Raw genomic sequence first — 14,561 nt, 5'->3', positions numbered from 1 at the left:
GAGAGAGGAGGAGGGAGGGAAAAAGGAAAAGAAATTAATTATGACCTTCACCATTCAAATGTTCAAGAAGAGTCAATAAGAAGTTTTAAGGGTTTCTGACAAGAATTGGGCGGGGGAAAATACAAAGGTCTGTGCGGTGGTCTACAGCATAATAAAAACAGGTTCCACATCAGACACCAGCATTCATAGTGACAAGAAAATTTCCCACTCTTTTGAGTCAGTTATGCCCCAATGGCATGTTTAATTTCAATCTTTCCTTCTCTTTGTTTCCTCGCCACCTCAGGAGAATAACCTCTACATTCGAATCTGAAATTAATTATTCATACATATGAATACCCTAGATGCCTGCCTGGTTTATTTTTTGAATAATACATTTGAATAGCAATTCACACAAGTCAGGGCAAACATAATTTTGAGGTAAATGTTCTTCCCCCAACTGTTGCCTGATGAATTGTTCTAGACCATGGAGTGGCCTTGTCATTATCCTGTAGTCCAACATCTTATGTGTTGTGCACTAATTAGAGGCCAGGCAGCCACATCTGATAAGGTAAGGTCGGCACTGGTAGGCCTACCACCACCTCACCTTCATAATACTATCTTCCACAGTGATGGCTTTCTCCACTGATCCAGATTCATCCATCCATGGGTGGTGGGGGTGTGTGTGTGTGGAGGGAAGAACTCACTGGTCTGTATTTGTATTCTTATTGTAATTCTTACTTGTATTCTAACTTGTATTCTGAGCATTCTGGGTAGACCGCAGGCTGGCCCATATCCTGAGAAGCAGGTAAATGCGGGGCACAGGGTCAGGGAAGTCACCTGTGGTGACTTTTCCTCTTTGGTAAGGTTACCCTTGGCTAGCCTACAGAAAATGCACACCAGTCATCATTTCACAAGTCTCCTGAAGTGCCTCCCCTTCCAGGCTGCCCTTGCCCTTGCCTTCAACTCCTCACCTCTGTTGCCTGTGCTCCAAGTCACAAATTACGAGCCAGAATCATTATTGTCCGCAAATGTCCCTTACAACACGGAGGGTTTGCGATGTAAGGCAGAGGTTACTTTCCCCTTAGGGATTTGGAGCTGGGTGACCGGTGACTTGTCCAAGGTCACTGACTCAAAAAACTGCTCGGGTTGATTCTGACCTGGCTCTCCACGATCCTTTACAGTGCTCGTCCAAACAGGGCAAAGGCTTTACAAAGCACGTGTCTTCTTAAGCACATGCAAGTTGTTTTATGAGCTGACAAAGGTACTCTCATGGCCGGAGGACAACTAACGGAGGCCGCCCCCAGGAGCCAGGCGCTGGCCACCCCCGTCCCGGCCTTCCCCGCCTCTCCCTCCCCTCCAGCCCCCGGGCACCTCCCGCAGGCTGCGCGCTAAAGGACGCGTTGCCTGTTTCTGGCCCGGCGAGGCCACCGTATGGCCTGAGAGTAAGGTACCCGGACTAGCGGAGCCCCACAGCCACCCCACAGGTGTGACTGCGTGAGCCTCCACCTGTGCAGCCGCGACGGCCAAAGGAAAACACCGCGTCGCCGCCCCCTCGGGGACAGAGAGAGGCCGGGCGTCCATCTCACGTGACTCCGCGGCGCGGATACGGCCCGCCCCTCCGCCAGGGTCGGCGAAGCTCTGCGCCTGCGCGGGTGCGGGCCCGCCCCCTCCGCCCGGGTCGGTGAAGCTCTGCGCCTGCGCGGGCGCGGGCTCGCTCGCCGGCCGTCCTGCGGGCGGGCGGGCGGCTCGGGGCGTAGGGCCGGTGCCCGCGGCCATGGGTGAGTGCGAAACGGGGGTCGGGCAGTCTGTGTGTCCCCTCCGTGTCGGGCTGCAGGAAGGGGACGCGTGCAGGATGCGGGGGGCGGCCGCCGGCCCCGGGACCAGGCTCTGCGCGCGCGCATCGCGTCCCCAGTGCAGCTTGAGTCCCCGGGCCTGGCGGCTGCAGGCCCAACCCCACACCCCCGCGGACCCGCGGCGCCCCTCCGCCCCGGGCCGGCTCGCGGGCCGCCTGGGCCGCCGGGCGACCTCCCCGCCCGGCGGGGCCGTGCATTCGTGGGGCGCCCTCGGGACTGGGTGGGGCGCCTCCCCGGCCAGCTGGAACCGCTCAGGCAGGGGAAGGGCAGGGCTTTTGCCGGAGCCGGGGGCTGCAGCGGCTTGGGGACCGCGGAAGGGCCCAAGGCCCATCGGGCCTGCGGGGTGCGTGCGGCCTGCCCACCGCGGAAGCCCGGACGCGGGAGGTGGTGTTCCCCCGCACCCCCCCCCCCCCCCGCCCCACCCCGCTTTCCTTACACGAGAGTTGGAGGCCGGGAGAATGTTTGCCTTGGCACACCGCGTTGCATTGCCGTCTTGGAAACGGCGCGGCCGTCCAGGATGGCAGTGTTAGCTGTTTGTCTCTCTACGGATGACTCAAGTTTAGCAACTTGGAATACGTCAACACCTCAGCCGTGTTTGTCGCTTCGCCATAACCTGACAGCTCTTCCCAGCTGGTCTGATTTCCTCCTTGTTTCTCTATAATCTGTGGGAAAACAAGTACCTGTGTGCCATGGCAGTCGGAGCTTCCTGCACCTTTACTTTGAAGAACTAACTAATCGTGAAGGGTGCCAGGAGGTCTCCCGAATCGTAGCGGTTCCAGGGCACAAGTGAGATGCTTGGGAATTGGAGTCTCCCATAGTGCATCTCGGCATCAGACCAAACCGAAAGCTCAGATTAGTAAATGTAGAGGCATAGACTTGGCTTTGTATTAATAGTGGCAAGATAGGGTCTTAAGTAGAGTGAGTACCCCAGCTGACCTTGTTCTCAATGCTGACTGAGATCTGCTGACTAGTGGGAATCCACTTCTTTTGAGAATTACAGTCACCCTCGGCCCTGTTTGTACACAAAGACCTTTGTCCTGGAATCACATCTGGGTGCTAGTGTACCTGTGTGGGTTGTAAATTACAGTAGACTTTGTAACTTTCTTAAGGGAAGTTTTGACCCTTGCAAGTCGCTTGCAAGTCAGCTTCCATCAACTTTGCTTGACTGTGTTGAGTGCTTTAGGTATCAAGCAAATGTAGATACGGTAAATGAATTGTGCCGTAAGTCACAAAGAATTAGTACTCATGTTAATTTAAGTAGCGTTCATCCTAACAAATTCAGCCATGTTCATAGTGTAGTAAACATGCCAGAGAATACTAGGCTCACTGCCTTTACTTTCCTTTTTTTTTTTTTTTTTTCTTTGCCAGTCGTGGGGCCTCTTCTGGCTTTTTCTGCGTATGTGGTGCTGAGGAATTGAACCCAGGGCCTCATGCATGCAAGGCAAGCACTTTACCACACTGAGCCACTTTTCCAGCCCCTTCCTTTACTTTTACTACTAAATTAAGATTGATTTCACACCTTCCTCAAGTATGAGTTAAAACTAGAGGACAAGGGTGGAGGATGGGAAGGGATGGGAAGGGGAAACAAAGGAGGAGGCTACAGTGCTTGGTAAGAAATGCACTCATTATCTTGCCCATGTAATTGTAACTCCTCTGTACAGTATTCCCCCCCCCCCCCAAAAAAAAAAAACAACTAGAGAACAAGCTTAAATCTGTGAAGTTCAGGTGGTTTTAATAATAATTCCTTTTTCCTGCCTAGACCTTCTTTGTCAGTTATGGGGCCTGAACTCGGCCTGGGCACTGTCCCTCAGCTTTTAAGCTCAAGGCTACCACTTGAGCCACAGTGACACTACCAGCTTTTTCCACTTATGTGGTGCTGAGGAATCGAACCCAGGGCCTTATGCATGCAAGGCAAGCAGTCTACCACTGAGCCACATTCCCAGCCCTTTTTTTTTCCTTTTTTGCTGGTCCTGAGGCTTGGACTCAGGGCCTAGATGCTGTTGTCCCTGAGTTTACTTTTTTGCTCAAGACTAGTGCTGTACCACTGTACCACTTGAGCCACAGCTTGACTTCCCTAGGCTGGTTTTGATCCTTAGATCTCAGCCTCCTGAGTCTCTAGTATTATAGGTGTGAGCCACCAACACCTGGCAGAAAATGTTTTAACATTTGTAAATTGTCAGATTATATAAAAGTGTATATTAAATATTTATATTGATTTTAATATGTTTAGTTGCAAAATAAAAGCAAATCATTACATAGATATCCAGCATTTCTATGCTTGTTTTTAATTTTAGTTTTTGAAATATTGGTTAATCTTAGATTGGCAAATACATCACTAAAAAGTGGCCACTTAATAAGCTTTGTACCTTTGAAATTTTCTTAAGCATCTATAAACGTGTGTGTGTGTGTGTGTGTGTGTGTGTGTGTGTGTGTGTGTGTGTGTGTGTGTGTGTGTGTGTGTGTGTGTGTGTGTATGTGTGCGTGTAGGCATGTATGTATGCCAGTCTTGGAGCTTGAACTCAGCTTGAGTTCAAGGCTGCCCCTAAGCTTTTTTGCTCAAGGCTAGTGCTCAGCCTCTTGTGTCATAGTTCTACTTCCAGCTTTTGGTGGTTATTTGGAGATAAGAGTCAAGGACTTTCCTGCTTGGGCTGGCTTCAAACCTTGATCCTCAGAGCATCTCAGCCTCCTGAGTAGGATTTCAGATGTGAGCTACCAGTCTCTGGCTTAAACATTTTCTTAAATTTATCATAATGTTACCAAAGAATAGTACATCAAGAAGTGAATATGGGGATTAGATAACCTCCTGGATCCATTTTTTAAACACCATTTTTATTATAATAATCTGGCCAGAGCTGAAGATTGTAGAACACACAGAACTAGAATAAAATGAAGAATATCTTAAACATGCAAAGGAAAATGTGAAATTTTAAAACAAAATACTGGAAAATAATTTTATAAAGTTAAATCATGAAGTGGGGGGATAATTAAAATCACTAATGTTAGATATTAGAAGAAAATGAACCCAAACGAAAAATCAGAAAGGTAATGGAGGAAAATAAACTTAACTGAAAAATAACAAAATTGACCATTGAAGAGATGGTTCTTTGCTGAGGACTGGAGAGATATAAAGTTAGATCTACTGGTGCAACCCTACTCAAGAAAAAGGGAACATAAATAGACATGGCTAGAAATAATAGTACTTGAGACAGGTACCAGTGGCTCACATCTGTAATCATACCTACTCGGGAGGCTGAGATCTGGTTCATTCAAAGCCAGCGGGGCAGGAAAATCTCCAATTAGCCACCAGAAAACCAGAAGTGGGGGGCTAGGAAGGTGCTCAGTGGTAGAGTGCTTGCCTTACATGCATGAGGCCCTGGGTTCGATTCCTCAGCACCACATAAACAGAAAAAGCTGGAAGTGGCGCTTTGGCTCAAGTAGTAGGGCGCTAGCCTTGAGCTGAAGAGCTGAGGGGCAGTGCTCAGGCCCAGAGTTCAGGCCCCATGACCGACAAAAAAAAAAAAATAACAACCAGAAGTGGTGCTGTGGCTCAAGTGGTGGAGTGCTCACCCTGAGCTGAAGAGCTGAGACAGCACACAGGCCCAGAGTTCAAGCTGACAAAAAAAAAAAAAGTATTTGAACAGTAAATCCTTTGTAAGTCTATAGAAATTAAGCTGGATTTTATTTTACTTCTTTTAAGGAAATCGAGTTATCAGAATTGACTCCAGAAGAGAAAACCTTGCAGACCAGTAACAATGGAAGAAATTGGGAAAGTCACCAAAAAGCCGTTGTCCTCCACAACACCAGGCTCAGCTGGCATCTCAGGTGAATGAATTCTTTTAAACTGTCCAGGAACAGCTAGTATTGATAAAGTTGTTCCCCAGCATAAGGAAAAGTCATATTCTTTTTATAGGGGAACACAATGGTACTCTTTGTTGTTGGTGCTGGTCATGGGGCTTGAACTCAGAGCCTGGGCGCTGTCCCTAAGCTTTTTCACTCAAAGCTAGTGCTCTGTCACTTTGAGCTACAGTGCCACTTCTGGTTTTCTGGTAGTTAATTGGAGATTAGAGTCTCACAGACTTTCCTGCCCAGGCTGGCTTTGAACTGTGATCCTCAGATCTCAGCCTCCTGAGTAGCTAGGATTACAGGTGTGAGTCCTCGGCATCTAGCTTATAACAACAAAACTCCATGGTGGAGATAGTACTAGTGCTGAAAACTTGGTCTGTTGCCTGCAGTTTTAAGAAATGTTAAAATAATGACAGATGGTGGACTAGGGGCATAGCTTAGTGGGAGAGCACTTTTTTAATGCACAACCAACTCTCGGTTCAATCCCCAACACCAGAAACTAAAATTAGCAAATACTATGTAGCAGTATCTTTTCATATGCTAAGTAGGATTCATTTCCATGCCAAGAGGGTAGATAATGTATACTACAATGTGACTTAATATGTTTTACTTAAAAAAAAATTTTTTTTTGTGCCATTCCTGGGGCTTGAACTCAGAGCTTGGATGCTGTCCCTGAGCTTTTGTGCTCAAGATAGTACTCTACCACTTAAGCGACAGCTCCACTTCTGGCTTCTTAGGGGCTAATTGGAGAGAAGAATCTCACTGACTTTGCTACCTGGGCTGGCTTCAAACTTCTATCCTCAAATCCCATCCTCTTGAGTAGGTAGAATTATAGGCATGATACACTAGTGCCTGGAGATTTTTTTCAGTGCTGGAGATTGAATGAAGGTTCACATACATGTTAGGCAAGTCTTCTACCACTGAGCTGTATCCCAGTTCCTATTTTGAATTTTTTAGTGGTACAAAAATCCTGTGTATTCATTAGAAACCATACTTGGTGGGCATTGGTGGGGCTGAGAGGGTGAGACCTGAGGATCACTGTTTGAAGCCAGCCCAGACAGGAAAGTCCATGAGACTTATCTCTAAGCCCCTTTCTCCTCTCCGCCATCCCCCCCCCCCCAAAAAAAAAAAAAAAAAGAGAAGTGGTAGAGGGCTTTGAACACAAAAGCTCAGGAACAGCATCCAGGCTCTTTCTTGAGTTTAACTCCCAAGACCAACACACAAAATAAGAAACCCTATTTTGAGTTTTGTCTGTTTCTTGGATAGTGACAGCTGTCTTGAGATACAAGGCAGCAGCAGTGAGCACAGCTCCAGATGAGCCATGCAATCACAAGGGTAAACAACTGGTACTCTGTTGCTAAGCTATGGTGTTCAGTATCTATGGTATAGTAATGCATTGTTGCAGCCTGGGATATAGCACAGTGGTAGAACATGTGCTTAGTGTAGCATGCGCAAGGCCCTGGGTTTAATTTAATCCCCGGCACCAAAAAAGCAATAAATGGCTGGGCATCAGAGTCTCACACGTGTAATCCTAGCTGCTTAAGAGAGTGAGATCTGAGGATCACAGCTCCTCGAAGCCAGCCTGGGCAGGAAAGTCTGTAGAATTTTTATCTCTAATTAACTACTTAGAAGCTAGAAGTGGAGGTTTAGCTCAAGTGGTAGAGTGCTAGACTTGAGCACAAAAGGTCAAGTACAGCACCCAGGCCCTGAGTTCAAGCCCCAGGACCTAGTACAAAAAAAAAAGAAAAATGCTGAATCTTATTTAAAAGATTTAAATGGAAAAACAGTTCATCCAGGTCAAGTTTGTCAACATTGTTTAAAGGTAAAAGAGAGGGAAGAGTAGCAAGGTATATCTGTAATCCTAGCTACTAAAGAGGTTGAGATCTGAGGATCTGAGGTTGAGATCTGAGGATCTTGGTTTGAAGCCAACTAACCCTGGCAAACAAAGCCAAGACTCCAGTTAGGAGTCACCAGCCAATTGAAAATGAGAAGGCCTTAGTTCCAGCACCAACCTGTACTCCAGTACCAATGTACTGCATGCGCGCAAGTGCACATACACACACACACACACACACACACACAAGGGAAGAGTAATAATGATCATATATAGAGGGAACAGGACAAATTATGTATGCTAAACCCATTTAATACAGGATTATGCCATCATACAAGGCCCTGAGGTAGTTTTGGTTTCAAATTAGATTTTACAGTATATTATTATATACCTTGCTCTTCAAACCTAATAGTTGGTGTTGTTGTTTTGGTCGTGGGACTTGAATTCAGGGCCTGGGTCTGTCCCTGAGTTTTTCTGCTCAAGGTTAGTGTTCTACTACTTTGAGCCACAGCTCTACATCTGGTTTTCTGGTGTTTAATTGGACATAAGAGTCTCATGGACTTTCTGCCCACTCTGGCTTTGAACCACAATCCTCAAATCTTAGCCTGAGTAGCAAGGATTACAGATAGAAGCCATCATTGCTGCTCTTTTTGCTTATTTTTCTAAATAAGCTAATGGGTAGATTGGGAGACAGAAGGGAACAAGAGGTAGTGAGTATGACTTAAGTCAGGTTGATTGCTAAAGAGGCTTTAGCAAGGGAGACTTAAGTAGACCAGTGACTTTGGAGGAAAGTATATTTATTTTATATTTAATTGTATAGCTAATGGATATACAGCTTTTTCTCCCTCTGCACATGTCATTTTTTTTTTTTTTGGGTCCGGTCGTGGGGCCTGAACTTCTGGGCCTGGGCGCTGTCCCTCAGCTCTTCAGCTCTAGGCTAGCGCTCTACCACTTGAGCCACAGCACCACTTCCAGCTTTTTTTCTTTTTGCTTATGTGGTGCTGGGGAATCGAACCCAGGGCCTCAGGCATGCAAGGCAAGCGCTCTACCACTGAGCCACCTTCCCAGCCCTGAACATTTCTTTTATGGATTTTTTTTTCAGTTGTTGGATATACCAGCAGCCCAACTCCAAGAGTGTGAAACATGCTTCCTAGGTATCATACCTCGGCCTGTGCCACTCTTTGGCCAGAATGTTTCACCCTCATGTACATAGTGACTCCAGTTGAGCTTTCCAAGCTAGGCCAGAGGCCATATTCTGCCTGTCTTCCTAAGCTGCTAGTTAATGACTTATTTTTCTGTGGGGTTTTGACTCCTTGTTTCAAAGATTGTATTTGTAGCCGGGCACTGGTGGCTCACGCCTGTAATCCTAGCTACTCAGGAGGCTGAGATCTGAGGATCGCAGTTTAAAGCCAGCCTGGGCAGCAAAGGCCGTGAGACTCTTCAATAAAACCCACTAGAAAACCGGAAGTGGCACTGTGGCTCAAGCGGTAGAGTGCTCACCTTGAGCTGAAGAGCACAGGGACAGCGCCCAAGCCCAGAGTTCAAGCCCCATGACCAACCCAAAAACAAAACAAAAAAAAACAAACAAAGATTGCATTTGTTAGCTTGTAGCTGAATTACTTGCCATCTTACCTCATCTGACATGCATACTCTTCATCTAATTTCTATTCTAATCTTGCGGAGTAGATGGTATTAGCCTCAATGATTGCTATAGAAACTGAATCTCAGAAGGGTAAAGCATTTTGCTTGGGCCACATTGTAACTTTATCATGTCTATACTTATTGTTGGCCTTTTGTTGTCCATATTATTATGATCACCAGTGTCCAACTTTTTAAATCAGTTTCAAAGAATGACAAATTGAGCCAGGTGCCAGTGGCTCACACCTGCAATCCTAGCTGCTCAGGAGGTTGAGATCTGAGAGTCTGCAAAGCCAGCCCAAGTAGAAAGTCATGAGACTCTTTATCTCCAGTGAACTATTAGAAAACCCTCCAGCGGTGTGGTTCAAAGTGGCGGAGTACTAGCCTTGAGCAGAAGGAGCTCAGAGAGAACAGTGACTATGCCCTGAGTTCAAGCCCTATGACTGACCAAAAAGAAAAGAATGACTTAATGTGAAAGGTATTAAAAGGGGAAGCATAGCATTATAAACAAAATCACTTTAGCTTTTTCACAAATGTATTTTGATAAAAATGGGATTGTTTCATAGTACTATTCTATGTCAAAAAGTACTCTATTGTTTTTTGGTGATTTTTGTTTTTGTTTTTTGTCAGTAATGGGGTTTGAGTTCAGGCTCCTTAACTTGCTAGGCAAGTTGTCTTCCACTGGAGGGAGCCATGCCTCTTGTTTTTTAGGTAATGTCTAGCTGGTCTTTGTTTTGTGTGTGTGTGGACTTTAGTCCACCTCTTAGGCTTCCTATAAATAGTTGGGAGTACAGGTGTGAACTGGATTATTGGTACCAGCCCTCCTTTTTCTTTTCTGTAGTACTGTTTATTGATTGAATAAGGGATCATCTAAATTTCATAAACATCACTAACTATTCAAAACTTGATACTAAACCTTAAAGCAGTTTTCAAGTATTCCTTTATTCGTAAAGGTTATAGAATAGCCAAGTGCTGGTAGCTCATGCCTGTAATCCTATTGCTGTTCAGGAGGTTGAGATCTGAGGATCATGGTATCAGGAGCAGAAAAGTCCCCATGAGACTCTTATCTCTAATGAAACACTCAAAAAATGGGAGTGGGGCTGTGGCTCAAAGTGATTGAGCACTGCCTTGAGCAAAAGAGCTCAGGAACAGAGCCCAGGCCCTGAGTTCAAACCCCACAACTGACAAAAACAAATGAATGCTAGTATAATAAACCAGGCACATTGCTGGCTCATGCTGCCAGTCACAGCCACTCAGGAGGCTAAGATTTGAGGATTTTAGTTCAGAGCCAAGTTGGTAGCTAGCCTAGGGAAGAGAAATGTGAGAGACTCTTGTCACCGTTTAACTAGCAAAAAGCTAGAACTGGAAACATAGTTGAACTGGTAGTGGGCCAGCCATAAATGATAAAAGCTGAGTGAGAGCTCAGGTCCTGAGTTCAAGCCCCAGTACTGGCACACACACAAGAAGATTAATCCTAGTTTCTCAGGAGGCTGAGATCTGACGATGCAGTTCAAAGCAAGCCCAGCCAGAAAAGTCATGAAACTATTATCTCCAATTAACCACCCCCCAAAAAAGCTAGAAATGGAGCTATGGCTCAAGTGGCTAGCCTTGAGTACAAAAGCTCAGAAACAGTGCCCAGGCTTTGAGTTCTAGCCCCTGAATCACTGCACGTGCGCACGCGCACACACACACACACACAGAATTGTGTAACATCTCATCATGTAGATAGATCCATCTTCCTCTTCCTTATTGTTGAACCTGTTGAGTATTCAGCATTTTCTAGTAAGAAAGAGCACTGTGTGACAAACCGGAATGGTGAACTGCCTCTGTTATACCAGTTACAGGAAAGGCAGAAATAGAAAGATAGGGTCTAAGGCTCACTACAGGCAAAAATGTGAGGCCCTATTGGAAAAACAAACGAAGCAGAAAGGGCTAAGAAATGGCACAAGTGCTAGAGCACCTGCCTACCAAGCATAAGGTTCTGAGTTCAAACCCCAATACTTCCATATAACAACAAAAGAACCACTGATCTAAAGCCAGGTGTGTTGGCAAAGTCCTTTAATCCTAACACTTGAGAGGCAGGCAGGATAATCTTGAGTTTGAGGCCAAACCGGGCTACATAATGAGACCCTGTCAATTACAACAAAACAAAAATGAGAACTCTATTAATATGAATAAGGACTGATCTAGTCCATAATGTCCATAAATTGGAGGAAAGTTATGTGTTTTGACTTTATATAAAACCTGTGTTATGTATTAATTGTAGGTTAAAAAAAATCCTTCATGAAGAAGAACAATCTTAAGCAACATGATGGATTCAGAAGCTCATGAAAAGAGGTCACCCATTTTAACATCTTCAAAACAAGAACTGTCACCTCACATTACAAATGTTGGTGAAATGAAGCATTACTTCTGTGGTTGTTGTGCAGCTTTCAACAATGTAGCCGTCACATTTCCCATTCAGAAGCTCCTCTTTAGGCAGCAGCTGTATGGAATCAAAACCCGGGATGCAGTACTTCAGTTGAGAAAGGATGGATTTCGAAACTTGTATCGTGGAATCCTTCCCCCATTAATGCAGAAAACAACGACACTGGCCCTTATGTTTGGTCTGTATGAGGATTTATCTTGCATTCTCCGTAAGCATGTTAGTGCTCCCGAGTTTGCAACTCGTAGTGTGGCTGCAGTGCTTGCAGGGACCACAGAAGCCATTTTCACTCCATTGGAAAGAGTTCAGACATTACTTCAAGACCACAAACATCATGACAAATTCACAAACACATATCAGGCTTTCCGGGCACTCAAATGCCATGGGATTGGAGAGTATTATCGAGGTTTGGTACCTATTCTGTTCCGTAATGGATGCAGCAATGTCCTTTTTTTTGGCCTTCGGGGTCCCATTAAGGATCATCTCCCTACTGCAACAACTCGCAGTGCTCATTTAGTCAATGACTTCATCTGTGGAGGTCTTTTGGGTGCCGTGTTGGGATTCTTGTTTTTCCCAGTTAATGTTGTAAAAACTCGCATACAGTCTCAGATTGGTGGGGAATTTCAGTCTTTCTCCAAGGTTTTCAAAACAATCTGGCTAGAACGGGACAGAAAAGTGGCAAATCTTTTCAGAGGTGCACATCTGAATTATCATCGGTCCCTCATCTCTTGGGGAATAATCAATGCAACTTACGAGTTCTTGTTGAAGGTTATATGAAAAAGTCATCAGTGAAATGCCACTTATCAACTAAACAGACCTAAGAAGAATAGTTTGGTCTTGTTACTAATAGGCCTAAATGAAGTTGATACAAAGTCCATACTACAGTAAATTATGGGCAATGATGTTGTTAAGCACCGACAAAAAAGACTAAGAGGATTCAGTAGGAAAAAGTAAGGTTTTTCTTTTGTTTTTAATCATTACCCAAGAGATTTAGGCTAATTGCCTGGCAAAAAGATACCTGATTGCTTTTGAAAGGGTAACCTAATGGCCAAGATATGGTTCATTTTTCTCCTGAAATAGCTTTTAAGCTTTCTCTATTGAAACTTAATGACCTTGAGCAGCCAAAGGAAATGCTCTTAACACCTGTGACTTCTCAGGCTTCCTTAATGTGCTACTCCATTTCTTCTTTGCTCTAAGGAATACTTGCAAAAGATTTATTAAACTCAAATATGGTAGAACAGAACAGAGGAGAAAAACAGCTTAGTTGTAAGGCTATTTCTTGATGAGTTCGTTGGTATTAGTTAAGCACTTGTTGAGATAGTCTTTATGTAGACTGTTTGTTTTAACTTGGTAGAATCAACCAGCTAATAAAAAGTTCCCAATTTGCTAACTATCTAGCTTGAAAAGTTTTCTGTTTAGTTTTTTACTTTAAGCCCATCTAACTTATCTTAACTGTTTCATTCTGGTAGTAAATTGTTAATTGCACATAGATCTTTGATTAGTTTGGTTTATTTCAATTATTAGTGCCAAGTTAGTAGAAGATGTTCCCCTCTCCCCCTAGTGTCATTTGTCCGATTCAAGCAGCCTGTTCTCCTGAAACTATACTTTTTAAAAAACGCTTCCATAAAAGTTTATTTTGGAAGTCTGTTAATACAGTCCCAAGTTTTCTTTTTGCTCGGTTTCTAAATGTTACAAGGGAGAAAATAGACCTCAGGACAGCTCTTGCCCCACAGCATTAGCTGTCTTTTATTAACTTCTTTAGGATTGTGACATTTGTGGAACCCAGTTTTACCACTGTCATTAAATCAAGGTAGTTTAAGAGCACATGATCTAAACATATTGGAAGGGTTATTTTGAATTTTAGAGGTTGATATTAACAATGCAGCATCCTCATCCCTCACATAATAAATGAAATTGTCCAAAGAATCAGAAAATACTAAGAACATTTTTTGCCAAATAAACGAAACTGACTCACATACACCCAACTGAATAGAAACATCATGGAGATGTTGGAGAAGTAACTTATGAATCTTTTTGTTGGCTGTGGGGCTTGAACTCAGGACCTAAGCGTTGTCCATTAGCCTCTTTGTGCTCAAGGCTAGCACTCCACCACTCGAGCTATAGCACCATTTACAGTTTTTGAGTGGTTAATTGGAGATAAGAGACTTTTCTGCCTGGGCTGGTTTTGAATCACAGTCCTCAGATCTCAGCCTCCTGAGTAGCTAGGATTATAGGCATGCACCACTGGCAACTGACTATGATCTTTTTTTAATCTGTAAATACTAGTTAAAATTTGACATGAGGCAGTAGGTAGGTAGGTTTGTACCCCTCCCCGCCCCCCCTTTTTTTTTTTTGGTGCTAGGCATTAAACCCAGCCCTTACATTGTAGGCAAGTGTTCTACCATGAGCCATACCTCCATGCTTTTTTTTTTTTGGGTCCGGTCGTGGGCCCTGAACTCTGGACCTGGGCGCTGTCCCTCAGCTCTTCAGCTCAAGGCTAGCGCTCTACCACTTGAGCCACAGCGCCACTTTCGGCTTTTTTCTTTTTGCTTATGTGGTGCTGAGGAATCAAACCCAGGGCCTCAGGCATGCAAGGCAAGCGCTCTACCACTGAGCCACCTTCCCAGCCCCACCTCCATGCTTTTAAGGTAGGTTTCTTATGACCAGTTTTTCATCTCTCTAGATAATTGCATGCAAATATGTGCTCATACCAACCAAAATGAAATCATCTTCAACTGGTACATTGAGTTTCTGGGAAGATAATCTAAAACAGTATGGTTAAAGTGGACATTCTTCATCTAGCAGTAAAGGAGTGGGAAGCATATAAAGCACAAGCAAGGCTAATTAGCATCACACTGCTCTAGTGGGCAATTTTGTGCGGATACATCAGGGATCAAAATACAGATGTGAGAGTTTCAGAAATCAATAATTTGATGCCAAATAAATTTGAGTAGTGCCCTTTGGATTATAGAATCAAGAACTGAAGGGA

General features: G+C 44.6%; 1 protein-coding gene across 1 annotated transcript; it reads left to right on the top strand.

The window, feature by feature from the left end:
* Window positions 1-1,677: 1,677 nt before the first annotated feature.
* Window positions 1,678-13,302, top strand: Slc25a51 (solute carrier family 25 member 51). The gene is made up of 3 exons (XM_042697568.1): window positions 1,678-1,757; window positions 5,530-5,654; window positions 11,414-13,302. Exon 3 carries the CDS (start codon window positions 11,456-11,458, stop codon window positions 12,347-12,349), a length of 894 nt encoding a protein of 297 aa, XP_042553502.1. The 5' UTR covers window positions 1,678-1,757; window positions 5,530-5,654; window positions 11,414-11,455; the 3' UTR covers window positions 12,350-13,302.
* The last annotated feature ends 1,259 nt before the right edge of the window (window positions 13,303-14,561 follow it).

This window comes from Dipodomys spectabilis, unplaced genomic scaffold (genome assembly GCF_019054845.1).
Source record: "Dipodomys spectabilis isolate Male_0828 unplaced genomic scaffold, ASM1905484v1 ptg000006l, whole genome shotgun sequence".
In the NCBI taxonomy this organism is placed as follows: domain Eukaryota; kingdom Metazoa; phylum Chordata; class Mammalia; order Rodentia; family Heteromyidae; genus Dipodomys; species Dipodomys spectabilis.
Note: the sequence above shows the minus strand (reverse complement) of the source record. Positions and strands in the feature narration are given on the sequence as shown.